General features: G+C 38.0%; 3 protein-coding genes and 1 long non-coding RNA gene across 8 annotated transcripts; 2 read left to right on the top strand and 2 right to left on the bottom strand.

Moving 5' to 3' along the window:
* Positions 1-534: 534 nt before the first annotated feature.
* LOC140759911 (uncharacterized) lies at positions 535-7,068 on the top strand. 5 transcript variants are annotated; one of them, XR_012104289.1, is made up of 5 exons: positions 535-661; positions 6,022-6,155; positions 6,248-6,321; positions 6,416-6,497; positions 6,574-7,068. It is a non-coding gene; the product is annotated as an uncharacterized lncRNA (long non-coding RNA). The 5 variants fall into 5 exon arrangements; XR_012104290.1 differs by having other exon boundaries at positions 545-713; XR_012104292.1 differs by having other exon boundaries at positions 545-6,155; positions 6,620-7,068.
* Positions 7,069-8,276: 1,208 nt separating this feature from the next.
* LOC140759989 (probable RNA-dependent RNA polymerase 1) lies at positions 8,277-16,375 on the top strand. The gene is made up of 5 exons (XM_073096740.1): positions 8,277-8,514; positions 9,759-10,300; positions 11,511-13,402; positions 14,230-14,380; positions 15,383-16,375. Exons 2-5 carry the CDS (start codon positions 9,770-9,772, stop codon positions 16,217-16,219), a joined length of 3,411 nt encoding a protein of 1,136 aa, XP_072952841.1. The 5' UTR covers positions 8,277-8,514; positions 9,759-9,769; the 3' UTR covers positions 16,220-16,375.
* A 346-nt stretch (positions 16,376-16,721) lies between these two features.
* LOC140759990 (MACPF domain-containing protein At1g14780) lies at positions 16,722-21,291 on the bottom strand. The gene is made up of 8 exons (XM_073096741.1): positions 20,729-21,291; positions 19,008-19,249; positions 18,416-18,617; positions 18,270-18,341; positions 17,998-18,181; positions 17,732-17,901; positions 17,584-17,648; positions 16,722-17,483 (listed from the first exon to the last, which is right to left on the bottom strand). The coding sequence occupies exons 1-8, from the start codon at positions 20,960-20,962 to the stop codon at positions 16,859-16,861; spliced, it is 1,794 nt and encodes a 597-aa protein (XP_072952842.1). The 5' UTR covers positions 20,963-21,291; the 3' UTR covers positions 16,722-16,858.
* Positions 21,292-22,666: 1,375 nt separating this feature from the next.
* On the bottom strand, positions 22,667-26,286 carry LOC140760315 (alpha,alpha-trehalose-phosphate synthase [UDP-forming] 6-like). Its single transcript, XM_073097237.1, has 3 exons — positions 23,711-26,286; positions 23,358-23,631; positions 22,667-23,271 (listed from the first exon to the last, which is right to left on the bottom strand). The coding sequence occupies exons 1-3, from the start codon at positions 25,699-25,701 to the stop codon at positions 22,972-22,974; spliced, it is 2,565 nt and encodes an 854-aa protein (XP_072953338.1). The 5' UTR covers positions 25,702-26,286; the 3' UTR covers positions 22,667-22,971.
* Positions 26,287-27,910: the final 1,624 nt, after the last annotated feature.

Below are 27,910 nucleotides of genomic sequence, written 5' to 3'. Positions count from 1 at the left end.
TAGTTCAATAATTTATATGAAAAATTTAAAAACGCTTAATGAAATTGCTAAGTACAGGAGAAATTTTTTCGTATAAATTATTGAATATAATTACCGATTTATATTTAGAAGTTGCTGATCGAAAAATAAGTTATAAGGAAATCCTTTTTCTTACACTTAGCAATTTTTTAGCTATTTTTAAATTTTCATCTAACCTAGTCAGTAATTTACTAATTTATATTTAGAAATCACAAGTTTAGTTAGCGATTTTATAATTCACCTAGTTTCTTAATTAAGTGTTAAATTATATTAGACGTGTAAAAAAATAGTTGGGAGGGCTAGTTTGGTCAAACACTCGTTAAATAGTGTTAAGTTTTCTTAAACAATCATAAAATATGAAGGCGCAAAAAGAAGCTTTCGAATTTACATTTCTGCCCCTCAACTTGGACACATCACACGGACGTAACGTCGCCTAAGCGCTCGTTTCTCCAACGGTCATCTCTCTATAAATATAGGGTTTAGCTGGCGAAAATTTTCGATCGAAGAGCGGGAGAGAGAAGAGAGAACGGGCAAGGAAGAAGGGATTGGAGAGAAGGCTCAGAAGCAACAGAGATCCCTGCAGCTGAGTCCGATTTGTTGAGGATCGCTTTGGGCAGAAGAAATTTCCGAAATCCCTCCTCAGGTGAGTCCGATCTGTTCAAGGTTTATTCAACAAACCTCGCAAATCCCTCCAGGTCAGTTCTCGATTTGTTTTGTTCAATCTAGTTATTAGGTAAAGATTTGAGTGCATACGTCTAATATATCTTCGTTATCCTTTTTCTTTATCACTGCACGGCTTTGTGTTATTTGTGTGAACCGTTGTTGAAGGCGCCAAGTTAATATGATTTGTGTTGACATGGTTCGTTCAAGGATTCCTGCTAATCTTTTATATGTTATTGAAAGATTCTCCGTTAGGGATTTAACTGATGCGTTCTTCAAGTTGGTCAGTTTGATACTATTTTTAGGTTAAGATGTTATAGTGGATGACAAAATGAGTGAGATGGGAACTTGAAGTTTGTCGATGCTCATATGATCTCTAGGTTAAGATCTTATATTGGAAGAGATGATGGATACTGAAATTTGTTAAATTATAGGTTAAAATCTTATAGTGGCAAGTTGGATTATGGGTTCTTGTAGTTGTCAAGATATGTTAGATTCTATCTTATAATCGGTGATGGTTCTTAATTTTTTTTTAAATTGATAAAGCCTATAAGATATAATTATATGCTTCTATCTAATGTCTGGTGATGCAATGCTGGATTTTGATTTCTTTTGGTGATTGTGAGGGACAGAGTACAAAGATTTTACATACTTGGTTGGAGAGCACATAGGCAAAATTATACTTGTTCCTCTATGAAGTTTCTTTACTTCTTCTAGAAGAAGATTGACTCTGCCGTTTGGCTTGTTGTATCTGGCAGAAATTTTCTCCTCAAGTTTTTAAGTTTCATGAAGAAGATCAAAGGAAAGGATGCTGTGAGATTTGAGGAGCTAATTATAGTGCTGAAGCAAATGACTAATATGAAGCTGTTCCAATGTTTTTTTGGTGCTGGAGTGAAAAGTAGCATTAAGTTTGCTTTAGTGCAAGATAAAGCATAATAATTGATAAATGATCCACTGATTTATGGAGTAAACATGATTACAACCATTGGAATGCTAGTAAAGTTATGGATAATGATCTTCCAATTGCCGTTAGATACTAGTAGAATATGGGTCATGACTACTAGACAAGATTGTATATGGTAGACATTCCAATTAAAATGATCACTTTTAATTTGCTAGAATTTGTCACTTGACTGAAATGAATCACCTACAAAGTTTTTGTGAGGTTATTATTTAGTTCATGATATTTTGGATTCTGTGGGAAGTCTTGAGTTTGCTACTACATTATGTAAAGCTATCAAAATTCTGCAACCTTGTGCAATAGACTTTGAGGAATCTTGATGTTAGGAAGCACATAATTAAGTGAAGGATTCTTGTATCATGATGGCTACTTGTGATTAATGTGATTATGTCAATCCTGTCGTAGTGATTTGTCTTAGTATCGAGATAGGACTAGAAGTTTAGAACCTAGAAGTCCTGTTAATGAACAGATTCTTATTGTAGATATTGAATGATCAATATGAATAATTCTAAACTTCATCATATTTTGAAGATATTAGAGACTTGGATCTTTTTGGGTTAAGGGCTTTACAGGTAGGTTTTAAAAAGTCTCAATGATTCTGTTCCTAGCATGATTATTCTGTGAATTTTACCTAATCTAAGCAATAATGCATATAGTTATATGCATTAAGGATCAGAGGGAACTGAGGAAGATGATTCTACATACTTTGTAGGAGACTGAGTGCATTAACAAAATAATATCTGTTCCCCTATTAGTGCCTTCACATCTTCTGTGGAGGTTAGCTTGTTATGTCTGGTTAAAACCTGTAAACTCTTTGTCAAGCCTTATAGTTCCAAGACAGAATATCAAAGGAAATGATATTGGGACATTTGGAACCTTGGAGGAGCTAATGATAGTGCTGAAAATGAGAAATTTGAAGCTTATTCTATATCATTTTGGAGCAGCAGCCAATATAGTATTAATTTTGTCTTAGTGCAAGGCATCACTCTATGAATAGAGTCATAAAGAAATTAAATGGACAAAATTTGAGAGAGAGAGAGAGAGAGAGGCAAATTCTGTAGCGAAGGGACTATCAATCCCATATTCATCATATTGCTCTTAATCTTTTACTTATCATATACCTTAAAGTCTTAAGCTCACCTCAACTCTGTTATAATCCCGATTTTACCTAATCATAAAACAATTCTTTCTTTGTTTCCTTATTTAATCTCAGTGCACTCTTTTGAGCTTGATCTAAGTATTGTTTCCTATCGAAACGTGAAGTCCATAGTAGTCTAGTAGGGCGTAGTTCAATTGCAGTTTCATCTCTGATCTTCTTTATTATATCTTGACTTCTGGTGGACTGATAACTTTATTTATTAACTCACCTCGACTCTTTTGTAATCCTGATTCCCTCCATATTTTGACTTAATTTGTACTAGAATTCCTCTCTTGCCTTTCATTTTTATGATTGTTGTTGGTACTCGTCAAAATATTGTCTCTTGTCCAATCATGATTCTCTTTTGATTATATCTTGACATGCTTAGTTAATTCTCAGGTTTTTTTTCCTTGTGTTGTTATTCTTGGTCTTAGGCATATGACTATAATTGCACCTCTTGAAAGTAATCTAAATCATATTATTTTAATGTTGATCTGATCATTTTGTTCAAATCCCCAATATAAGATCTTAAAGATTCTCTTCATGATGCAATCCATATTGACGTTAATTTATTTACCTTTGTCTTTGTGATCTCAGTCCTACTCAGTTCTGCTTTAAATATATCATCAAAGAAGACTAGCATGTACCGCATCAATAATGTTGTAAAGACATCGTTTATTAGTCCTTGAAAGGTGGCGAGGGCATTAGTGAGTCCAAATGACATGAATTTGAACTCATAATGTCATGTGTGTAAAAGTAGTTTTGTGCACGTCCTCGTCTTACTCGGATTTAATGGTAGTTGGCATGCAAGTCCAACTTACTAAAGTAGGAGGCCCCTGAAAGTTCATCCAAAAGTTCTTTAATGAGGATCCACATAATTTGGTACTTCATGGTGCTGTCGACCCGAAGTATTCTTGGCGCATTAATGCTGGTGTAGGCATGCATGGGTATCTCGGCATGAATCTCCTCGTTGATCTCTAAATGCTCTTGGTCTTCAATAAGGTCCCTTGATTTATCGTCTGCCGGTCCACCTTCCTCCACGTCTTCAATTTCATCCAATACTATCACTATGGCTGTCGGTCGAGCACATTTGTGCCTACGGATGAATTTCTTATCACAATAGAAGCACAATCTTTTTGCTCTTCTTTTTTTAAACTGGGCTTGTGTTAGTCTTCTCATGGGGGATCAAGGAGGCCCCTTCACCTCTGGTTGTGGCTGTGGAAACGACCTTTCACCCATTGTCCTCAACAGACCTGCTGACATGTGTTGTGGGGTTGCAATTTGCCGAGGTACTCCTCTGACCTCCGTAGTGCTCCAGCTCTCTTTTGTTGCAATTCAAAGCTCCCTAAGTTTCTCTTCCATCATTTGAGCTGTGGCGAATGCCTCAAGCAAGGGCCAAGCGGCTTTTACTTCAGTCTCGACGAACATCCCAGATCTTAACCATCAGTTGTCTCTAGCTCTTGTTTCAATTGAGGTTGCATGGCTCCTCAACTATTGCAGTAGAATCACCGTCTTCAATTGCCACTAAAGCTCAATTGTTGCTCATCGACTTCACAGCAACAGCAACACCATAGCAGCCCCCCTTCATTGACTCCACAACAGCAGCATCAGCAGCCCGTTTCATCGAATCCACAGCAACAACATTGAGTGCCTATCAATTTTAGCTGCACTGCTCTCTTCTATCACCATTGTAGCTTAGGTTCGTCGACTCCAAAATAGCAGCACGCTTTATCGACTCTGTAGCAACAGCACCACCAAGTGCCTATCAACTACTCGATGAAAGTTCTTTGTGTTGAGAACTTTAGTGGCATTACTATTAGTGAGTGCCCACCATAACAAAAGTACTTTGTGTTGAGCCTTCAACTTTTTGTAGAGCTGAAATTTTTTCACTCATCAACTGTTTGATGACAAGCCTGAGTGAGAAAATTCCGAAACACCCTCAAGGTGTTTGACAGATTGCCGTCCCTTCCAATGGCATCTCAAGTTTCGGTTGGTCATGAGAGCGTGTTCTTAGTCGGCTTTCTACTTGTTACTCAGAAGGATTGGGTCACATATGTATCTTCTATCAAGATAGTCTTCCAAGACAATGATTTTTGATCTCAATTTGACGATCGTTTGGAGATGAAAGGTTGTAGAGAACTTTAATTTTGTGCCAACCTTGTACCATAAGATTTTTAAAAAGTAACTCATAAAGTGAACATGCGATTAAATATAATAGTTTTTAAAAGATCATATAACTTGACTATATGAGCATATAATTTTGCCATATGTAAAGCATCAGAGGTTTTGGCACAAGGAATGAAATGATACCAAAGTTGATGCAAGACAAACTCTTTGACTGCAAATTTGAAAAGAAACACAGTAAATGTAATCAAAACTTGAGAAATCCACCAATAGGGGTATCGAAATCCATTGACAATAGATCGACCAATAGAACACTCAATATGTCAACTTTTAAAATATTCATTAATTTAAAAGAGAGGACTACAAGTCTTTATATATGCATAGCAAAATAAAAAACCAAACTAACCATGAAGCCCTAATAAGCAAAAGATAAAAATAGTCTGGTAAACAAAATAATGAAAATACTTTGCAATGCTAGTCTAAACTCTCGTTAAGCCAGAGAGCTACGGTTGTAGCTCTCTTACGCCTATAAGAGTAAACATCTCGGATAATAGTGTCCACACAATAGGGCATAAGTTCAGCTCCAACATAGTGCTAGTTTCTAAAGGGGCCAGATATCTGGGCTAGACTCTAAACCTCATGCTGCATGTAAAACAAACTCAGACTGATCAAGAACCTTGATCCTGATTCCTGCACCATCCACATTACTTGGCTAAGTTGCTGATTCTTCATTGAAATATATTTAGTGTTGTGCAGTTAAGAGAGGGTGGCTGACTGTCCATTTCAGAGAGTGAACTGGTTGGTTGCCTTCTGTTCACTGATCAGTAGTAGAGGGATGCGCATTCACATATTATGACTCAGATTTTCAAGCAGATTTGATACACACACGTGTGTGCACGTACATATACCAATATTACAGGAATACAGGAAATGCACATAATGCTACCTTTTTGTAGGATGGCTTTCCTATAATTTGCTTCATGGACTTCAATTCTGGTATCTACATGAAACAGTCTGCAATCATTACTACATTCTTGGATTAAATTATATGCAAATTAAATGTCGAAAGAGCTTTGGTGCTTTTTCATGCTTAACATCTTCTCTGCTTGTTGCAAAAAAGATGAGTTCAAGAAAAGGCTTTGTTGTTGGCTACAACTTCCACGACATTGGAGAAGGAGAGCAATGTAGTTCCGATAGTTATTCAGCTTGCTAATCTGCAGACATGCTTTTCTTAGGCAAGTAATGATTGGAGTGGTATGTAAATATTGGATATCAGGAATAAACTGGTGCTGGATGTAATATTTCATTATATCAATTGAATCATTTGCTTTTCAATATATGACCAGCATCGATCCTCCCCTACATTGAAGATCTCACCTGCAGCAGGATACTCTGAATTCCACAAGGGCTGGTTATATTGGTATAAATTTAATGTAGACTTCAGTCTTTCTAGTCATTGTGCTACTTACTTATTTCATGTTGATTTGGATAAACGCGTCTGGAAACTTGCATAGGTACTTCACCGGATATTTTTTTTAGTAACGTTTTATGTGAGGCATCTTCACCCTACCAACAACTGGTAGCCTTCACTAATAGGTAAGGTTCTCAAAATTCTTATGCTTTACAGTTTCTATCATTCCATAACTCGAGTTTGTTCTCTTGCTCCTATTAGCACAGCAAAGTTATCTTTTCCACCACAAAATTTGATGATCTGGCAGGTGTTGCGCTTCGTTCTTAAGCAAGTGCGTTCTCAAGTAATCACCTTAAAAAAGCCATGGTTTGGTTATTAACCAATCAATCTCTTTGCTTAATGATTAAGTCTTGGCTTTTGAAGTCCTTTCATAAATGGTAGGATCAATTGCTCCAGAAAAAGAACGGAGGAATCCTGCTACATGGGCCAAGACATACGGAAGAGAACGAATAAATCTGTATGCTGTTTAGTTGAAAGTTCGGAATCCAAAACTTTTTTGTTTCTGACAGTGTTCATCTAGGCCCCTTTTGTTTCTTGATATTATTTATGGGAAATTGTATCAGACCACCCTATATTTTTTGTTTATTGTGGTTGCCGGTTTTTCATTTTGGTTTAATGTGTATAAACCATACTGAGTTAAACCGAACTCGGTAACTGCTCATATAACAGTATGGAGAAGAGAACACTCAATATCTTCTGGGAACCTCTTATTATTGTGCCAATGCCTACAGACACTCATGGGATATTTATTTATTCATTCTCCTGCAGTAGTTATCAATAGGGTTGTTGTACTGGACGTGAGCCCGAAAGATGTCCTGCTTTATTCCCATTCTTGGCCGAGTTTTAACCAAACGGCCCTCTTAAAAAATCCTATTATAAATTTCAGTAAAATATTGATAAAATTAATATTTTATTTTTAAATAGACATACTACCAAATTCAATATTATATGTGTAAGTTAACGAAATAAATTATTAATCTTATCAGTAGTTAATATATAAAATTGTTGAACTTATCAGTAATTTACTACAAAATCTTTAATAAAGTATTAATAGATTCAACTCAGTCTATCTTAACTCTTTTTTTTTTTTTTGCACATGAGCTAAATTTGTTAGTATTTTTTTAAAAAAACGAATAAACACTAATAAATACTTTTTTATATTTAGTTTGGGGTGTAGTCTATGCGGAGAAAAACAGTTGCCACACCTGAACAATCATATCTCTCAATTTTCAGCTTCGACTATCTCATGATTGATGATAGAACTTTCACACTCTTAGAGAAAATGAGAGCCTTATTATCTGAGTAAAAACTCGATTTCCTCCTTCTTACCTTATACATTCTACCACACTTAAAATAATTGGGGTTAAAAATAAATAAAAAAACTCCTTGGGGGGCACAAACAACCAAACTAAAGAAACTAGATGTCTGTAATATGACGAGTCAAGAAGACTTCTTTTTGAGTCGTACCCAATAATTAAAGGAGACCAGCAAGACCTCTTTTTGAGTCATACCCATTAATTAGCGAAGAAGGAAAGAACCCAAGTCTGTCATCTAATCGATAAATTAATCGCATCGATCATATTGAACATGACACTCAGTACTCCTCCTCTCTCAATCCAAGCGCTTTTGATATTATCTAAAATTGCCTCAGAATAAATAGTCGATAATGATAAGTGTAGAAATAGTAAGAATGAATGAAGAATCGGTGAATCATTCCATGCTAATATATTTCATAGTTTGCCTTAGATAGAGAAGCTTGTATTTATAAGGTAATGAATGACTCATGCCCATCCTCTTTTTCTTCTCTCGTATCACGAACTAATGTGAGCTGAGACTATCAAATTAAGGCAAGAAAATTGGAAATCTCAATAACAATTATGGGTCCCGCTCCCCACTTCCCACTTCCCACTTCATCGATAGATTCTTCGCTCCTAAAGTTATATTATCACTCCGTTCCCAAACAGTGAGGAGCGCTTGCTTTGCTTGCTCTCCCCCGTCTTTTCGTCTTCTCGAGTATAAATATGGCACCTCGATCGCGTCTTCCTTAGACAGGAGAAGATTCTTTCGCAGATTTCCCGTCAGTTTGGGTGTCTTTGATTCGCTCGGGTGTGAGGTGAGAGAGAGGTTAGAGCAGCGTATAAGGTAATTTATTTTCTTTATTCTGTTTCCTCGATGGGTCTTTGTTGATGTTTAATTTGCTTCTTTCTGTCCATGGGTAATGTAGCTTAATCGAAAAGGTAGGATTAGTTAGTTTCGTCATATTTACAGTCTTTTTTATGGTGGAAAGCTGTGAAATTAGTATGGCAGAGGGGTGGCATCTTATGGTTGGAGCTAAGTTTTAATGTTTTGATCCTAATCATATATTTAGTTTGCTTAAGTGTTTTTTTGGGATATATTTTTCCCAGCTTGTTGTACTTATGCACAAAATCTTTTCCTTCTCCATGGCCTCTCCCATATCTCTTCCCGTATGGAAGGACGACGTCTGATCTCAAAAACGCTAGCTCTACGAAGAACAAAAGGAGAAAGTTAACCAAAAATATTTTTCTCCTAATTATTTTGTAAGAATATGTTGATAATTTGGACACGCTTAGTTAAGTTGGACGGAAAATTTAACAGTCTTATTTTAGTCATGAATATAGAAATTAGTTTTGAACTTTTTTAAGCATAAATAAGTAAAGAAATAAATACATGTGTAAAATAGAGTTAACCGTAATTTTATTATTTAGTAGCTTGTATATGATACAAATAGAAAGCCTTTTCCTAAGCTAAGTTAATTTCCTTATAGATATTTTCATGATTTAAAATCTGTTTCTTTTCTCTTCTAAAGCACTTGTTTTTAGTAATCTCGTTGTAGTTAGTATTTTCTTATATATGAGACTGCCTTCTTATCTAGGAGTTATAGCAAAGTTGTGCAATATTTATTGTGCTAACTCATACATCAGTATCTATCTCTTCGCAGATGGAGTATGTAATGTCAATTGCTTTTTAATTCACTAATTATGAGACCAGCACTTTCTGTTTCAAAAGGAGTGATTGACAGCAATTTGTTTGCAATATTAGATAAATAACAGATGGTTAGATCTTCCGTATATAGGTTTTATTTCTTCTGTATAAAGTCCTATAACTGATCAGGTTTTTAACAAGCACGATCCTTGACTTCGAGAATTTCTTCTTTCTCTTCTCTCCACATGTTGACTCATTGGAATGTTAAAGTTGTTTCTGCTGATGATTAATTGTGTAACTGCACTGTTAATACAAACTGAAAATGAGTTAACCCTAGGAGGTTTAGATATATAACAAGAATCTTCAGTTGCTTCTTTATTAGATGCATTCTAAACTTGTAAGTACAAAGTACTAATGAAGCAAATTTACATTTTGTTCTCCAGCTATCATAACAATGGGTACGAGTAAGACTATTCAGATCACAGGTTTCCCTTTAGGTGCTACTGCAGATTTTGTGAAGGACTTTCTGGAGAGGATTACTGGCAATGGGACCATCTATGCACTCAAGCTTAGGCTTCCAAGAGTTGTTAAATTAACATCAAAATCATTTGCTGTGGTTCAGTTTTCAACAAACGAACATGTGGAACGTATAACTTCTTTGTCCCAGAAGGGCCTCTTACGGATTCAAGATTCTTATCTGAAGGTTCGAGAGATGGAACGTGAAATTGTTCCTAAGCCACACAATTCTTTGTTTGTTCTGGAGAATGCAACCCTTCACTTTGGCTGCCCAATTCAGAAAAATAGTTTATCTGTTCTCTGGAGTACAAGCAATGTTCAAGTTAACTTTGGCTTTAATTTGAGGAAGATATTCTTTTCCCTATCTAAAGGAAGTACCCAGTACAAGCTTGAACTTTCTTATGAAAGCATATGGGAAATCGAGCTACACCGTTCATCTTCTCAAAGTTCACAGTTCCTTAAGATTCAGGTTTGCTTCTATAGAGTACGTCATTTCTTCTTTATTACTTATCTGTATATAACTATATATCTTGTGCCAAATAATGATAACAAATGCCTCCTTAGTTTTTATTATTACTGATATCTATAGGCCAACATGGATATGGGGACTATCAGATCTCTCTGAATCTTTCAAGATCTTTATAACTATAAAAAATCAAGATATGACTAGGAGAACAGAAAGAAAAATCCTCGGGTGTTTGATTTAGCCTACTTTCTATCTAGTTCTATCTTGGTTCTTAAGAGCAACATACATCACTCTGTACTTTTTCCTCTTATATGCATTAAGTACTGCACATTTTATTGAAACTAAAATTGAAATGGGATATTTGGTGATTAGAAGATTAAATTCATAATGGTTTTACTTAGAAATTTCTGGTCTTTTGCATTATATAATTTGATGTATAATATCACAGTAACTGTTGTGGCATGTATTTTCTTTGAGCAGCTATCTTTTGTCACTCCTGACTAATGAGTCGTCTAGTTTCATGATCTTGGATTTATATTTGAAGGTGCATATTTTGTCTACAACCATATGCTCCTCTGTTTGTGCTGGATCGATGAGCCACGTGGCTACGCGACCATGAAATTCCTGATGGAACCTGGAAAACTAAGTTTCATTTTTTCTGGCCCACAGTTTTGATCAGGCCCAGAACTTTTGACATCTTTCAGCTCGTATCTTTCTAAAGTTGTAATAAATTGTAAGATCTAGGGCCTACGTTCAGCTCCAACATAGTGTTAGGTTTTGATGGGGCCAGATATTTGGGCTAAGCTAACATTCTGCAGCCATCAGGCCTGAGCTTATTCAGAGCCAACCATTGCCAATTTGCAACATTAGGTTCACCATTAATATTGTATTTCCACACAGATATATAAGGAAACTCATGCAATTCCCTCTTGGAAGATATTTTCTCAGTTCCGCTTGTATTTCCGTAAAGCAACTATGTAGCACTTTTTGGCTTTTGCCTTCTTTGATATTATTTTACAGTTATGTACTTATATTGTGTCTGATATAGTTTCTTAGATACTTATTGACTATCTTACATGTCTAATTTTATCTATGCAGATCACTTGAGAATTCTGTTAAATCTTTGCCATTTGTTGGACCATTTTTTGCTAACTTGATTTTCTCCAATTTCATGCTCTAGACAAACTAATCTGCAGATTTCTTCCTAACTCAGGTGGAAGCTGCACCTAAGATTTATGAATTGTTTACACGTAATTCAGGTCTTATACATGAAGATCCTAAGTTCAATTACTTTAAGTATTCTTCTGATGATCAGTGGTTCAGAACAACAGATTTCTCTCCATCATGTAGCATTGGACAATCATCTGTATTGTGCTTGCAGCTGCCATACAACTATGATCTTCCAAATATCCGTGAATATTTTGTTTACTATGAAGTATTTCAAGGTTCCTTTGAATTAAACCGAGGTTCTTCCTACTCTTGCAATTTGGATCTAGTCCCTATTGTAGAACCTCTCACTTTGATTCAGGTGCCATACGAAATACTATTTAAGATCAATCATATGGTTCAGAATGGGACGCTTAGTGGGCCAACACTTGATGACAAATTCTTTTCTTTGGTCAGTCCATATTCTGTACCTATTAATTATATTGAGAATGCCATAGCAAAGATGTACTATTTCAAGAGAACCTGCTTGGATCCAGCAAATTGGCTTTCTAAGGAGTATTCAAAATTTGCCAAATCCGAGTACCCTCTAAGATCGCCTATAGTATCTTTGGATGATGGATTAGTTTATGTGCACAGGATGCAAGTTACTCCTTCTAAAGTGTATTTTTATGGACCAGAGATTAACATGTCCAATCGTGTTATACGACATTTCTCGAAAGACATAAATAATTTTCTTCGGGTTTCTTTTGTTGATGAGGATTGTGAGAAAATGCATTCAACTGATTTATCACCTCGATCTGGTTCTGCAAATGGCGTAAGGAGGACGTCTCTTTATATGAGAATACTGTCAATCTTGAAAAATGGTATAACCATTGGAGATAAGAAGTTTGAGTTTCTTGCCTTCTCATCTAGCCAGCTACGAGAAAATTCTGCATGGATGTTTGCTTCACGAAGTGGTTTAACTGCAACTGACATTAGAAAGTGGATGGGTGAGTTCTGCAATATAAGAAATGTTGCTAAATATGCAGCTAGGCTTGGCCAGTCCTTCAGTTCCTCTACAGAAACATTAACTGTTGATCGAGATGAGGTGGATGTCATTCCTGATGTATATAATGAAACAAAGTATGTATTCTCTGATGGTATTGGAAAGATTTCTGCTGAGTTTGCAAGAAGAGTTTCAATAAAATGTGGGTTGAAAAGTTCAAGCCCATCCGCCTTCCAAATTAGATATGGAGGCTATAAAGGTGTTGTAGCTGTTGATCCAACATCATCAAAGAAGCTTTCATTGCGAAAAAGCATGTCCAAGTATGAGTCAGAAAATAGGAAACTGGATGTCCTTGCATACACCAAATATCAGCAATGCTTCCTAAATCGTCAGTTAATTAGTCTTCTTTCAACTCTGGGAGTTAGGGACAGCGTCTTTCAAATGAAGCAAGAAGAAGCTGTCAATCAACTAAACAGAATATTAACTGATCCGGAAATGGCTTATGAGGCAGTCGAGCTGATGTCCCCTGGAGAAACAACCAACATTCTCAGAGAAATGCTACTTTGCGGCTATAAACCTGATCGTGAACCTTTTCTCTCAATGCTTCTTCAAACATTTAGAGCATCAAGGATGTTAGAATTGAGAACTAAGTCAAGAATTTTCCTTCCAAAAGGAAGGGCAATGATGGGATGTTTGGATGAAACTCGAACATTAGAATATGGGCAGGTATTTGTTCAAGTTTCTTACGCTGGAAAAAAACAGTTCCATAGCAGTGGTTTATCTATGTTTGATGGAAGCAAATCAGATGACCATATGGTTGTGGTGAAAGGAAAAGTTGTCGTTGCAAAGAACCCTTGCCTCCATCCTGGTGATGTTCGAGTTTTATTTGCTGTAGATGTCCCTCATCTTCACCATATGGTTGACTGTGTTGTTTTTCCACAAAAGGGGAGTAGGTGAGATCCTTTGATTTGTTTGCTTTTAAGTTTTATTCTTGATGAATTTATTTTCCAAATAAATGTTTGTGGATTATGGAAAGCATTATACTGTAGTGCATTATACTATAAAACTGAAGATCCTGAAAATGGAAAAGTTGCTCTCACCAGCATGTTCTTGATGATAAAGTAAGCAATAGACCTGAATTCTAGCAGTTCTTTTAAAATATTAATCTACTTGGCTATGGGAATGAATTACATGATAAAATGATGTGTCCTGAGATCTAAAAATCTATGTTAAATATGCACTTCTCTGTGTGTTATCATTAAGTATGGTTAAAGTTTCTGATGATTAAGGACATATCGTGTGCCGGCTAATAGCCTGTATGCTTCCAGCTCTATTGGCATGACATGCTTTTAAAAGTTTCGTGCAATATTTTCATTCATGTGAGTGTTACTTGACTTCAAAGAACATAAAGCATGGCACATGACGAGCCACAGGAAGTGCTAAATATTTACTGTAATGAAAAGGCATATGTATCCTTAAAGGAAAAAAAATTAATTCTGTCATAATATAATTTTTTCTGAAATTGTCAATTCACTTGTATATCGGTATTATAGTTCTGTGTGTAATGCCATATCAAGTAATCACAAGTTCACAACTTTTAGGTAGCTATTTTTCTTTTAGCCTTTATTAGCTCATGATGCAATATGTTGTAGTCAAAGACTTCTGTTGATATCTTTTCTTGCTGTTCTACTGTATTTCTGAAAATTCATCCATTCAGCATTTGTACACTGGAAAAAAAATTCCTGATATTTTTGTTTTTGTTTCTTTTATGTTATTCCAGACCCCATCCTAATGAGTGCTCAGGTAGTGACTTAGATGGAGATATATACTTTGTGAGTTGGGATACAACACTTATTCCTCCTCGTGTGGTGTCGCCCATGGATTATACTCCAGCACCAACAGAGATCTTAGATCATGAGGTTACAATTGAGGTAATGTCTAAAGAAATTGAAACTTCAAACAATTCAATATCTGCTTTCCCCTGTATTAGTGTCTCTATCATAGAAAAGTTGATCCATTTTTGCTTGGTTCTCTTGATTTGCTGATAGTTCCAGCTGTTTGTAGCGACACAAAACTTTCTTGGATGCTGAACATGGTGCTCTATTTTTCTTAAGCCACTTCTATGGTGGTCACTAGGGGATTTTAATCATCTGCTTGATTATTCTGATCGTCATAAGTTCTTGTTGACCAAGGCTGAAGTTTTGTACACACCACTTGGTGTCTCGATTCTAACGTAAACCAAAAGGGTCATCGGAATATCTTGGGCTATTTTACTCCTTTAATCATTTAAGTTTTCTTTTCATAGCTTGCATTTGATGTGACCGAAGATCTATGAATCTCCTACCTTTTTCATGTGAGATAGCTTTCTTCTTGAACTGTTGGTTGCAGTGAAGGACAGTGAACAATTATTTCATAGCTTACATTTTCTTCGATGTCCTAAAAATTGCGTCGGGCTTTCGTCTATGCAATAACGGTTAAGTTAACCGATAAAGCAATTTCCAGTGGAAATTTATAATAAAGTATTGATGTATGAATAATTCCAAAGATCAACCTCACAAAAGCTACCTTCACCTTTTCATATGTATATCCTGTACATTTACTTATTATTGCACTATTATGTCACTCGTCTATATGTTTTGCATTTTAAAAAGTAAACAAGGTGCAGCCTTTTATATGAAATGCCTTGCGTTTAGCTTGAAGCTAATAGGTTGATTCTTATCTTATGTATATACTTGCCGTTTTCAGTTTCCAGAGTGCAAGGATGTTACTGTATTTTCCATAACCCAGAAAAGAAGAGGTTATAGAAATGCTCAAATTTTGAAACGTAACTTAGCTGCTTACTAAATTTGCGGTGCATGGTTGCTCTTTCTGCACATTCAGGAATACAGATGATCATTTCTCTAATTCATATCAACTCTCTCAATGGATTGCAGGAAGTGGTGGAGTACTTCACAGATTATATAGTTAACGACAGCCTAGGCATCATTGCAAATGCCCATACAGTCTTTGCTGATAAGGATCCACTTGGGGCTGAAAGTGAGGCATGCATAGAGCTTGCAAAGCTCTTCTCTGTTGCAGTAGACTTCCCTAAGACAGGAGTGCCTGCTGAAATCCCAACTCATCTCCATGTAAAGGAATATCCTGACTTTATGGAGAAACTTGACAAAATTACATATGAATCTAAGGGAGTAATTGGGAAGCTCTACAGAGAAATCAAAGGCAACACATTCCAGCCTGGCTGCACAAAGCATTTCACAAAGGAGGTAGCGAGGCGAACTTATGACCGTGACATGGAAGTTAGTTGCTTCGAAGACCATGTCAATGAAGCTTTCTGGTTCAAGGAGGAGTATGATTTCAAGCTGGGGAACCTCATGGATCATTATGGTATCAAAACTGAGGCTGAGATCCTTAGTGGCTGTATATTGAAGATGTCTAAAACCTTCACCAAGTACAAGGATGGAGAAGCAATCAGATTGGCTGTAAGATCATTGAGGAAAGAAGCAAGGTCATGGTTTAACGAGAAGAGCAATCACAACGAGAATGAAGATGAAGTATATGCCAAAGCGTCGGCTTGGTACCATGTGACCTATCACCCGGAATACTGGGGCTGCTATAATGAAGGTCTGAACAGGCCACATTTCCTTAGCTTTCCATGGTGCGTCTATGATAAGCTGACAGTCATCAAGCAAAAGAAGATAAGCATGAGGAAGGTGGAAGCTGAATTTTTATCACTTCAGCAGAGGATGGAGAGACGCTTGAAAATCAGTTGAGAATATATATATAGCTTGTTGCATTTATGGACATTGTGGAGATCTTGTATAATAGGAGGTGAATATCCAAATGGTAGCATAACAGCAAAACTTGCAACTCTAATATTCTGCATGTCTATTTCATGTTGAGATTGAGAAAATCTAAGATTTGGATCATTTCTGCTTCTGTGGAAAATGTACTTATCTTTCATGAAGTATCTGTGTTGCCATATCTTACACCAGTCTTGTAGTACAGACAGCAGAGAGTGGACTTTGATTTTGACTTAGAATGGTAGTGAAAGAAGTTTAGAAGTTTACAACATTGAACTCCTCAATTCACACGGCAAGAGAAATGGTAATGAGAAGCTGTAATTAGTCTCTTTCGCACTCTTTTTCTTAAATTTATCACTCATAGTTCTCTGTATTCATTGATTTGGCAGGAAAGTCGTCATGTTCTATAAATTGCAGATGGTTTTGTTTGTTGCACAGCAGATATAAACATTGGAGGAATGCTGTCAGACTTGGAAAATAATTTCCGAAGGAAAGGAAAGGAAAGGAAAAACAAAAAGGTACCTATTGATGTTTTTCGTAGCACACTGTACAATTATCATTGTGAATTAACTCCACAAGAAGTGGAAAAAAGAAATGTTAAAATTCTCATCAAGAAACCGATGCGAGTAGGGAGAACTTTACATGCAGCATTACCCTTCCTTTCTCTACATCTAACTTTGCACCAGTTACGAGCCAATACCCAGGACTATCCTGAGGCCCCATAGTTATTTGGGACGTGTCCACATACTTCAACAGCTTCTGGGTCCCCACAGGCACAGGTGGTCCGGCGGCGAACACACCGGAGTCGACGTTCGTAATCGGGCCTTGTTGTTTCTCCCTCTCCAGTGCACTGGAGGATCCAGTAAATGACATCGACATGAAGCCCGATTTCTCCGAGAAGCCTGATAAGCCGCGGGCCCACTTGGACTGGGACACAGTGCACCCAGAAACTTCAGAGAATTGTAGCCTCATGTGCAGTACATTTATAGATTCATGGGCCTTGACAAGGAGTTGTGCTCCGGTTACTATGAACGCTGTGCCTCTCCCGGAGATCGACCAGTTCGGGTCATACTTCACCGGTGCAGTGCAGACATGGGCGAACATCTTCCAATGGATCGGCTCATAGTATCGATCGTCAACGATCATGTCGGACCCTTGCCATATCGGCGGCTTCTCAGGCTGGGGCCCCATGAACATTGGGCTGTTTGATAAATGCTGGAGGTGTATAGCTAATCTGATATCATGTTTAGTAATCTAGAATTAATCTAATATATCAAGTGTCAGTAGACACCAAAATTTATCTTATTTTTATTATTGAACAATATTAAGCTCACCTGTTATTTTTCTTGCCCTCAAGGTGGAGTCTTATCCCAGTGACAGGCCATCTTTTGGCAATGACCTGAGATGATGAAGAAATGCTTAAGATAAAGAGCATCATCAGAGCAGTCAAACAAAAAAAATATTTAAGGTAGTATATCTCACCTGGCTTGTGCTAACATAGAGCTTAGGGCCCATTGGATTGAAATATAGAGCTGGAGTTGAGGCAGACCTGTTTGAGCTTGGCCCAAGAGGAAGGTCATTGTGCATGGGAGCCCATACTTTGTGATATTGGAAATCCAAGAAGTACTTCAACTCAGCTGCAGGAGGTTTATCTGCAAACATATATAAATTACATTAGTATACATCCTAAAATTGTTTAAGCCTATCAATTCTTGCACTCTCTTTTTTCATTAGGAGAGAGTTCTTACATCTTAGATATAGATTAATGGCATGAGACAAGAAGCCAGTGCCTGGAACACCCTTGAGGAGGGAGGTGATGGGCACAAAAGTAAAGTTAACCACATCAGGCATCGCAGGCACAGTGAGAAGCCATTCAGAATGGCAGCTCTCTGAGGTGTTTCCTCCCCTCTTTGAGCATATGACTGTTATACCCTGCAATAAAAATTAATTAACACCGTATTATGTTAAACCAAAATGGTTAAGGGGGCTTAATTAAGTGCTACATGTTTAAGTAGTTCACCTCTTTGCATGACATTGGACTGAGGCCATCTAGCCTCGTTTGTGTGTCAAACACATTAAAAGCCTCTGGAACCTGTCATTAGAATTATAAAGTTGGATTAAGGAAATGTAATTAAGGTGTTCATTATATATAGTCAATGCTCTAACCTTGAATCTATAGTCTTTTGACTTGGAGGGAAGTAGAGGGAGAGCGCATGTGCCAGTGAAAATTTGATGTCCAAGCTTGTCCAAATGTTCTTTAATCTCCGATGGGGACAGCAGAGAAGACTTCTCTTGCCTCACATTAATCACATCCTGACCTCCCATGCTCAATCCTACTATAATATGTGTCCCGTAGTTCTCAATGAATCTGGGATTCAAATCACAAAATAAAAGCAATGCCCATCAGAATCTATTGTCAACTCCTGTTTGGTGTTCATATTGCAAGTCTTGATACCTTGAACAATTTCGTTTCTTTTCTTCATAATACACCCTCTCTTTTTTTTACTTCACACCAATATAACTTAGATCCTATGACAAGTATTCTTGGCCTCTCATGGAGCTTTCACCTTCCAGTATCCAATCTAATATCGATAGGCAGTTTGGTGTTGGTTGAACTGGAACATTAGTTCCACAATTCTAGACTCTCAGATAGATCATCCAGTTAGTCTTTTAAGACTTTTTTTTTAAAAAAAATTTTGGAACTATCCATATTTGCTGAATGATTTAGTTATGTAGCTATGAGTGTATCTTTGTATACCTTGCAATAGCAGCTGGGTCCCAAGTGGAAGGTACTGCATTGATAACATGAGGAGAGAGGGTGAGTGGTTTGCAATCCAAGCGAAGGTTGAAGAGAGAGATGAAGTGTCCATCCATGGCCAAGCACTTAGTCCTTGCAGCATCTTGAGCCCATGAGCTCCCATCAAAACCAAAGGTAGAGTTGAAAAGACCAGATGGTATTTTTCCACTTAGTGAACTCCTTTGGTTGAACACCTCTGACATCTGCATGGTAATTAATCACAAATTAAAAGGAAAACTCGAATATCTTTCTTCTTTTTGTTGTCTTATGTCCATTAATATGCATTTTTTTCGGCTTGTGTTGTTCAATTGAAATAACAATGTCATCAGCAAGCAGTTCATGAACATTTTTCTTTCCAAGTCGGTCTTCTGTCCAAAAATAGTTGAGCTCACTTTAAAACAAGATAACTTAGAATCTCTGATGAGACCATAGACAAATCTTCTCTCTATTAAGAATAAATAAATAAAAGTAGAGAGTTCTATTATGTCTCTGGGTCAGCTTCCAAGTTTTATAAGTCTAATCTTGCAGCTAAATATATATCAAATGGTTATAAATAAATTGAAGGAGTCTAATGGAGAACATAAGCAAGCCAGGCAATCAGTAACTTGTGCTGCTTGCTTGAAGAATTGAAGTTCCAGTAAAGAACAAATTTTGTTCTTATGCTCAAGTATAAACTGAACTTTCAAGTTATCGATTAAGTCTAAGGTCCTAATCGGATTGATAAGTGCTGGTGCTATTCATGAACAGCAGGACAACTAATACTAGATAGACAATTTCCTCTTGAAAACAACATGACTACATAATTAATACTATATGATATCCTAGCATGTGCGAAAATAGGGGTTAAATAGATGAGTGACATTAAACTTCATTTACCTTAATATTGGATGCTTGCATGAAGTCTTTTTATCAAATTCCTCCAAATTAAGTAGTAAATGCCAAAACATTATCAGTTCTTATCACATCCCTCTTACTTTTCTGCGACAAAGATGTGGCACTACACTTCCTCCTCAAATTCAAATGATAAAGTTGTTCTGGTGAGAAGTTAGAACCAACCATAGGGTGAGGAAAGTTGTTAGTAGTTATATCTCATACATACAACCTAGGAAGTCCATGACTTTTCCTTTTGGTTGTCAATATCCAAAGCCCAAAACGAGAATTTTAGACTGTCTTTTTGGTTGAGCATGACTCCACTGTGGAAAGTCAATATCTTGTTCATCGGTTTTTAAATACCCTAATTCACCAGCCACTGGTATCAAACTTGATGACCTTACCACATTTTTTTTTACTGCCTCTTATGACTTCTTGTGAAGGTTCACATGGATTCAGCTCCCTTTTCTTCCCAACAACAAGGGATGACTCTACAAAGAACAAATATTAAAGTAAAGCTATTGACTTATTCAATGATACTAACTCAAGAGAATGAGTCTTTAAGCTTTATAATCTATTCTGTGAAGTGTGAATAGATGTGAACATAACCATAGTTATCCAATTAGTTGTGCAAAAAAAAAAAACTTGTACCCAAATATGCCACCCATTGGGTATGGCATTTGGCAATAACAAAGAAACATTGGGGACTATTGGAAGAACAGAAGAAAGAAATTAACTGTGGAAACTAAATTTCAGATCAAAAGTAGTAGTAGTACCCATGAACTCAAAGATGGAAGTGATTATGGAAATACCTGATTGAAGTCGAGCACATCGGACCGGTATCGGATCCTCTCCCCCTTGTCGCACTTGATATCAACTGAGACATTCTTGAATGCTCCAAATCCTGGCACCACTAACTCCTCCTTCCCCTTCTCCTCCACTGAAATCAACCTCTCCTTCCCCTTGCAGTACTTGAGCCGAAAGTCGCAGGAAACATCAAACCCTTTGCCCAAACACCTCAAAGCCTGCTCAACCGCAGAGCCCATCCTTCTCTTATTTTCACATCTATCTATTTTAACCACCAGCGACTACTTATATATAGTTTGTATCTAATCTAACAAATCTATGTGTTGAATGAGTTTAGAAAGGAGGGCAGAGGGGGAAGGAATGGAGAAGAGTTCGTTGATGGAGGAAGGATGTCAAAAGATGACTTCTTTCTCCTCTTCAACAACAGGCTGGTTATTTTTGCACGTCTTGGATATTAGTATATAATGTATGGATAGTATGAGATAAATTATTATGGAACAGGAGGATACCAGTGGGAAGAGAGAATTATTCCTTCAATGCTAAACTTTGACTGCTATTTTCTCTTCTTGTTCTGCTCTTCTTCTTCATTTCAATTTCCATGTCTCTTCCCCCCTCTCTCTCTCTTCCAAATTCCATTTGCCCAAAAGAAAACTATTAAATGTTCATAGTAAAATTAGACCGCTGCTACATATACACTTTCTGTATAAACGATGCGTATTCTATTATAAAAAATATATACATCTAGAATGAAAGATTAGATATATTTAATTTCCAAACCACTACTTTTATTATTACTAAATTTTTAGAGGTTTTTTCCCTCAAATACCCCCAGCCTAATCTTACATGTTTTTATTTTTCAAAAACAATAATCCTTGTTTTTTTTCTTTTTTACACCCACACATGAGATATATAGAGAGAGAGATGTTTGGATGCTATTTACACATAAGAGGGAGTTAATTCAGAAATAAGAAAGACTTATTTAGCGATCCAGCGAGGCCTTAAGTTAGATACTTAATCAATTAATTAAGTCAAAATCAAGTTGCCAATAGTAAATTATAGTGGTGGGCTCTCTTCTTGTAAGATGGGTAATTGACTTCACAGGAAGACTCACCTCATTGGAGGTGAATTAGGAAAACCGATTATAACGGCCAAGTGGGAATTGCCATGGAGTTCACACAATTGAAGTCACAGTCAACAAAGCTATGAACTTTTCACAGAGGAACTTTCAGAGAATTAACATAACCATTTGGTGAGATCATGAAACACAAAATCTCACAGATGATCATAAAGAAATCCAGATCAAACAATCACAGAAAAATGCACCTGAGATCAAAAGAGGGATGTAAGGGTTGCATTAGGACTTATGAGTTATTTGTTCATGCAATATTAGGGTTTTAAGATTAGCCGTTCGAACGCCACGCACAGGTCAACGACACAGCATATCTATAAATAAAACCTAAATCAAACAAATTCTTGACTATAATTCAAGTCAGATTATAAATTTTGTGTCCATAAACGCATCCAAAATGTGTGCTCTTAGGTGTGTTTGAACGAAGGGACATTTCCAAGTAGGTTTTCATGGATAGGATCTTAACTGAGCTTAGTCATTTGGCTTCACATCACAGATGGCAGAGTGTTAACTAGCGAGCCAATGACATGATTGCACGTTTTGAGGCTTGTCAAATTTATCTATAATTAAGATTATCTCTTTTAGATATATTAAAGATTCCAGGATATGGCATATGCTGGTCACCTTGTTCAAATGGAAACAGTTGAATTCTTCTAGTTTTGATCTCAATTGGATTAAAATACGCCTAGTTGTGATTAAATTGGGCAAGAACAGCAAAGTAGGTGAACTATCATATTAGGATCGTGTAAGCCAACATGTTAATGCATATCTGACGGCTAAGATTGCGCCGCCGCTTGTTCAGAGTTATTGAATCTGATAAATCTAACACTCCAGCACAATTTAATTAGAATTCGAACACAATAATCTTACAAATATAATGTTCTTTATATAGCTTGCAACATAATGAAACTTAAGCTCTCAAAAGATACCAGACCAGACCAGTGGACAATTTTATGCAAGAGAGTTGTTACCAGACTTTTATGTACATGTTAATCAGAAGAGTAAAAACTCAAAGAGACACCCTAACAACAAGTGAAGAGTGGATAATTTGGTTACACTATTACTGCAATGTTACAACAAAAGACTGCTCAACTCAATAGTCTGGTAGTAGTTCTAGTTCTAGGAGGGAAGTGAGCTCCCAGAAATTTGCTCTGAAACATTTGCCAGGCCCTGCATTAACCTAACAATCTCTGCAGTATCATCCAGATAATACTTAGCTTTACTTGGTTTCTTACCAACTGTGCATGCAAAAACCTCAGCCTCAGGGGCTAAAGAGTCGCCGCAGACTGCTCGCAGGAGCACCTCGAACATGTCCTCGTCTGACCGGTCATCTCCGATACAGAGAACAAAATCTGGTATTGAGCCTCGTTCCCGCATAGTGGCAAGAAGGCGGTCTGCGACGACGCCCTTGCTCACACCCTGCATTCCATACTTGAATGACCTTAGATAACCTAATATCGTAGTGCATACAAATGGCACATATATCACATAACAAGATTCTATACCTGTGGTTTAACCTCCACATTGTTAGGCCCACTCTTCACAGAGACTGGTTCATTGGCAAGAACACTCCCGAGATGGTTAAGAAGTTCCTTAGCTTGGCAAGATCCGAAATCTGGATCAGCATCCTCGTAGCACCAGACCAGCGACGTCTCCTTATTGTCGATTGTCGATCCATCGGTTGTCTCGGTGTAGAGATTCATAACTGGCTCTGCGATTTGTTTCCAGCTACAATCTGACAGTGGAACGCATGTTTGCCATTCTGCATCTCTCCGCAGCCTGGAATTTAACAGCCACTGCCAATTGTTATAAATTGAAGGCATGTTACAATTAGTAGGGAGATCTTAAGATTACTTACCTCAAAAAGTAGCCATGCTCTGCTGCTATACCCAGATTCTCACAGGGGGAGAACCATCCATTTAAGGTGCTTCTGCTCCTTGCGCTTACAAGAAAGACCAAGTTGTTCTTATCAGAACACAAGCTATTTAAGATGTTAATTGACTTGGAATTGGGAGTCTTATCCATTGATGCCTGTGGCATAAGAGTACCGTCGTAATCTAACAGAATGGCTCGAGTGCTGGTTCTCCGATACGCCGAGACAATGTGCTCGATGGAAAGCTTCCTGAAGTTCGGGTCAAGGGCTACAACACGAAAACCGAGTCCAAATCCAATGCCCCAACATCTCCTCCTGCCATGGTCTTTACAATTCCTCTCCAAGTCCTGGAGGAAACTATTAGCCCAGTATCCAACATGATGTGTGCTAACATATCTAAAATGCTTTTCATGCCGCAGTTGCTTCTCTGGCTCAGACATTTCCAATGCAGAGTCCATTGCATCTGTCACCGCGTCGATATTCCATGGATTCACCCGAATTGCACCGCTTAATGAAGGCGAGCACCCGATGAATTCTGAGACAACCAGCATGCTCTTCTTCGGCTTAGAGGAGCTCAAACCATAAATCTCATCCAACTTTGCATTCCCTTGCCTAGCAATTATGTACTCATAAGGGATAAGATTCATGCCATCCCTAACTGCAGTCACTAAGCAGCATTCTGCAACCACATAGTAGGCCATCCTCTCGTAGAACCGAAGCAGCTTATCGATCAATATAACTGGCTCGTATCCCGAGGACCCGAAAGCTTCATTGATCCGTTTCACCATTGCGAAACTCTCTTCTTGGACATCCTTCACATCCTTACCTCGACCCCTTGCCGGATTAGCAATCTGGACCAGGACAACTCTTCCTCGCCATTCTGGATGCTGCACTAGTAGCTGCTCAAAAGCTAACAACTTTAGACTTATCCCCTTGAAGATATCCATATCATCTACTCCGAGAAGCATTATCCGACCCCTATTGCAGAACTGCTCGATAAGCTCTGCCACCTTCTTCTCCGTCTCCGGTAGCCCCAACGCCGAGTTCAGCTGCCCCATATGAATCCCAACTGGAAGTATCTTGATACTAACAGTTCTCCCATAGTACTCAACCCCAATGTATCCTCTCTTGGACTCATAAGTCAACCCAAGCATCCTACTGCAACACGACAAGAAATGGCGAGCGTAATCAAAAGTATGAAACCCAATTAGATCAGAATTCAGCAAAGACCTCAAAATCTCTTCCCTCACGGGCAAAGTCCTATAAATCTCCGACGAAGGAAACGGGCTATGTAGGAAAAATCCAAGCTTTACACGATTAAACCTCTTCCTCAAGAAAGTGGGCAACACCATGAGGTGGTAATCGTGAACCCAGACGAAATCCTCATCCGGGTTGATCACTTCTAAGATTTTATCAGCAAAGATCTTGTTGACCGAGACATAGGCTTGCCATAGCGAGCGATCGAAGCGGCCACCGAGGTCAGGTGAGAGAGGAAGCATGTAGTGGAACAGAGGCCATAGTTGCTGCTTGCAGAAGCCATGGTAGAAGCGAGAGATGAGATCTTGGGGTAGAAAGGTGGGGACGCAATGGAAGGTCTCGAGGAGCACTTGCGCGACTTCGTCTTGGTCTTGGAGTGGGATTTCTTCACGAAGGCAGCCGACGTAGATGACCTCCATGTCGATGCTTTCCTTGATCTGGAGGAGAAGGCTGTCCTGGTCCCAAGCGAAGGTCCAGCCATGGCCGTCGTGGCGTCGCGTTGCTCGAACCGGGAGCTGGTTCGCGACAACTAAAGTACGGTCGTGAGGATAATGGTGCGAGGTATCGGAGGAAGAGATGGATAAGTCGTCGTCGGAATCGTCGAGGTCAGGGACTATTCCGGGGGATGTCACTACCCGGGGAATGCGGCGGCCGATTCGACCAGGTGGGGATTCGCCGCAGGCTAAATCGAGGAGGTTGGTATAGGATCTGGATACCATTTCTACCAAGAATTAGTCAAAACTTCTCTGGGTTTATGTCAAAAGTGAAACCTTCGCTAAAATGGAGCCCCAAGATTGCTTGTTTCGAATCAAAAGCCAAATTAATATGGAGAAAGCTTGAAAGCTGGGTTCTTTGGAAATATATATATATATATATATATATCAAGAAAACTTTGGATCGGCAAAGCTCTAAATGTGTGTATGTGTGTGTGTGTGTGTGTGTGTGTGTGTGTAGCTAACTAAAACGCAGACAAGAACAAACAGGGCAAAGCTTTTAAAGAAAAAGGCGAGTAAGGAGAGAAGGGATCAAAGAGATGGCGAAAGCCCGCGCAAGCGAATCGGAAAGAAGTTGAATATTGCAATTGCGGCGAGGAATCAGAGTAGAGCGTGGGAAAGAAATGGCGACGTTCTTCTTCCGCGAACCTACGGCAAAAGATGGAAGAAACTTGGGAGAGATTTAATGTCTAAAAGGGAGGAAGCAAGCAGACAATTACCAACTAGATATGGAGAGACGCCATGGATTTATTAATTCGGACAAGGAGGAGCTGCATTTGGCATTTAATAATGATTTCTTTTCTCTTTTCTTTTTTCTATCTACTAATGGGATGTTAACTTTAACTCGTTTTAATTTTGTTTGAGCGGATAAATTTTGTCCCCCTCGATATCTCCGCAAAGAGACCGGATAAAACTCCCCCTGTGGGTCCCGCCACGTCCTCCCCTGCTTCCCTACACGTGCCTAAGACCCTGTCCTGGTCCACCTACACGTGTCGACCCCTCGTCCCCCCCCTGGCGCGTGCCACCTACAGCTGTTCTCTCCCGACTGCCACGTCGACGGCTCCTCCGCCGACGCCAAACAGGAAAGGGGCTCGCACCGGCATGCGTGGCACTGTGGGACCAACGTCTGCCTGCCAATAAGGTGTTGCGAAGCCCTGTTTGCTGCTCACACAAGGAGGAGGAGGAGGGAGAGTAGGAGAGTAGGAGACGGGGAAAGTTGGGATAACCATCAGCTGGATAAGGATTAAATCCACTCAGCTATAACCAAAGCAGAGACGGCGATAAGATAGATGCTCTCTGTTTGCGACCACAGTGCTGGAAACAGGGCAAAAAAAATAATAATAATATGACTCGATTTTGGTGATTCCATCATGTATTAGGTGTTTAAAGAAACAATTCGACGACCGTATTATAATACTAATCAGTTTAGATGGTGATAATAATCAATTAGTATCCCTTATCTTGGTATTTACTCAGGTTGCTCGTCCCTGGACCCCGGTGCTTAATTGCTCATTCTTACTTGGCCATGCTGTGGATAAGATTGCTTTTCTTTCTCTCTCTCTCTTTTTTTATCATTGCTTATTATAGCTTTTCAATTTTAGGATATGTTACAAGTATGGATACGTACGGAAAGGTTAATAATGATGCACACTTTAGAACAGCTTTATTTGCGCTTTATTTTTATTTTTATTTTAAATTTGGGGTAATAATAAAGTAAGTTATCAAATATATAAATACACCAAGGTTCTCTATCTTTTTTTTCTTCTTATTATAGTGCTCAAAATTAGATTCAATAAGAATGGGCTAAGAAAGAATTTCTCTGGCTTTTTGAAGGCCCTGTTTGAAGAAGAAGAAGAAGAAGAAGATTAGAACCAGCCCACACTAAAAACCCACATTTTTTTCTACAATGGACAGGAAAGAAGCTTAAACTTTGTTACAATCTTGATATTTTCTTTTCCATTTTAAAAAAGAGAAAAAAAAAATTAGAGTGAAGTAAACATTTTCTTGAACTGTGTAGGCCTTTGGGAAGGCATTGACTTTGTAGACAGGATATCAAAGTCAACCATTACCATTTCAAGAACCTTATCCCCCCCCCCCCCCCCTTTAATTTCCTTATTATCTGTTTGATTGGGTAATCTGAACTAGATTAAAATTAGCTAACAGCCCCAGATTTCCATTTTGTCTAATTGCTTAAACTTGATTAACTAGTTAATGGCTGATGCTAATCCTTTGCCTCAATTATTTATGTTTGTTTTCGTTTTCATCATTTAGATATTATACTGACACTGGGTCACTGGGGTACTTCTTTATGAGCTAACTTTTCTTATTGGAGAAAGTGGCAAGTTTTTTTTTACAGGTAGGAGACAAGTTGGGAGGAAAAGACAACTAGATATCCCTTATCCATTCAGCACATAGAAGAAAAGAAAAAGTACAA

Source organism: Typha angustifolia, chromosome 5, assembly GCF_048772165.1.
Source record: "Typha angustifolia cultivar Huaian chromosome 5, ASM4877216v1, whole genome shotgun sequence".
Taxonomy (NCBI): Eukaryota; Viridiplantae; Streptophyta; class Magnoliopsida; order Poales; family Typhaceae; genus Typha; species Typha angustifolia.
Note: the sequence above shows the minus strand (reverse complement) of the source record. Positions and strands in the feature narration are given on the sequence as shown.

What these genes read in the sequence shown, in the direction of transcription:
- LOC140759989 (XM_073096740.1), top strand. Translation starts at nt 9,770, where the DNA reads ATGGGTACGAGTAAGACTATTCAGATCACAGGTTTCCCTTTAGGTGCT. An exon ending in CACAGTTCCTTAAGATTCAG is followed by an intron (nt 10,301 to 11,510) that starts GTTTGCTTCTAT and finishes TTCCTAACTCAG; the next exon opens with GTGGAAGCTGCACCTAAGAT. An exon ending in TTTCCACAAAAGGGGAGTAG is followed by an intron (nt 13,403 to 14,229) that starts GTGAGATCCTTT and finishes ATGTTATTCCAG; the next exon opens with ACCCCATCCTAATGAGTGCT.
- LOC140759990 (XM_073096741.1), bottom strand. Translation starts at nt 20,962, where the DNA reads ATGGGCTCTGCGGTTGAGCAGGCTTTGAGGTGTTTGGGCAAAGGGTTT. An exon ending in CATTAATCTATATCTAAGAT is followed by an intron (nt 17,902 to 17,997) that starts GTAAGAACTCTC and finishes ATATGTTTGCAG; the next exon opens with ATAAACCTCCTGCAGCTGAG. An exon ending in TCTATGTTAGCACAAGCCAG is followed by an intron (nt 17,649 to 17,731) that starts GTGAGATATACT and finishes TCATCATCTCAG; the next exon opens with GTCATTGCCAAAAGATGGCC.
- LOC140760315 (XM_073097237.1), bottom strand. Translation starts at nt 25,701, where the DNA reads ATGGTATCCAGATCCTATACCAACCTCCTCGATTTAGCCTGCGGCGAA. An exon ending in GAGCATGGCTACTTTTTGAG is followed by an intron (nt 23,632 to 23,710) that starts GTAAGTAATCTT and finishes GTTAAATTCCAG; the next exon opens with GCTGCGGAGAGATGCAGAAT. An exon ending in ATGTGGAGGTTAAACCACAG is followed by an intron (nt 23,272 to 23,357) that starts GTATAGAATCTT and finishes TATGGAATGCAG; the next exon opens with GGTGTGAGCAAGGGCGTCGT.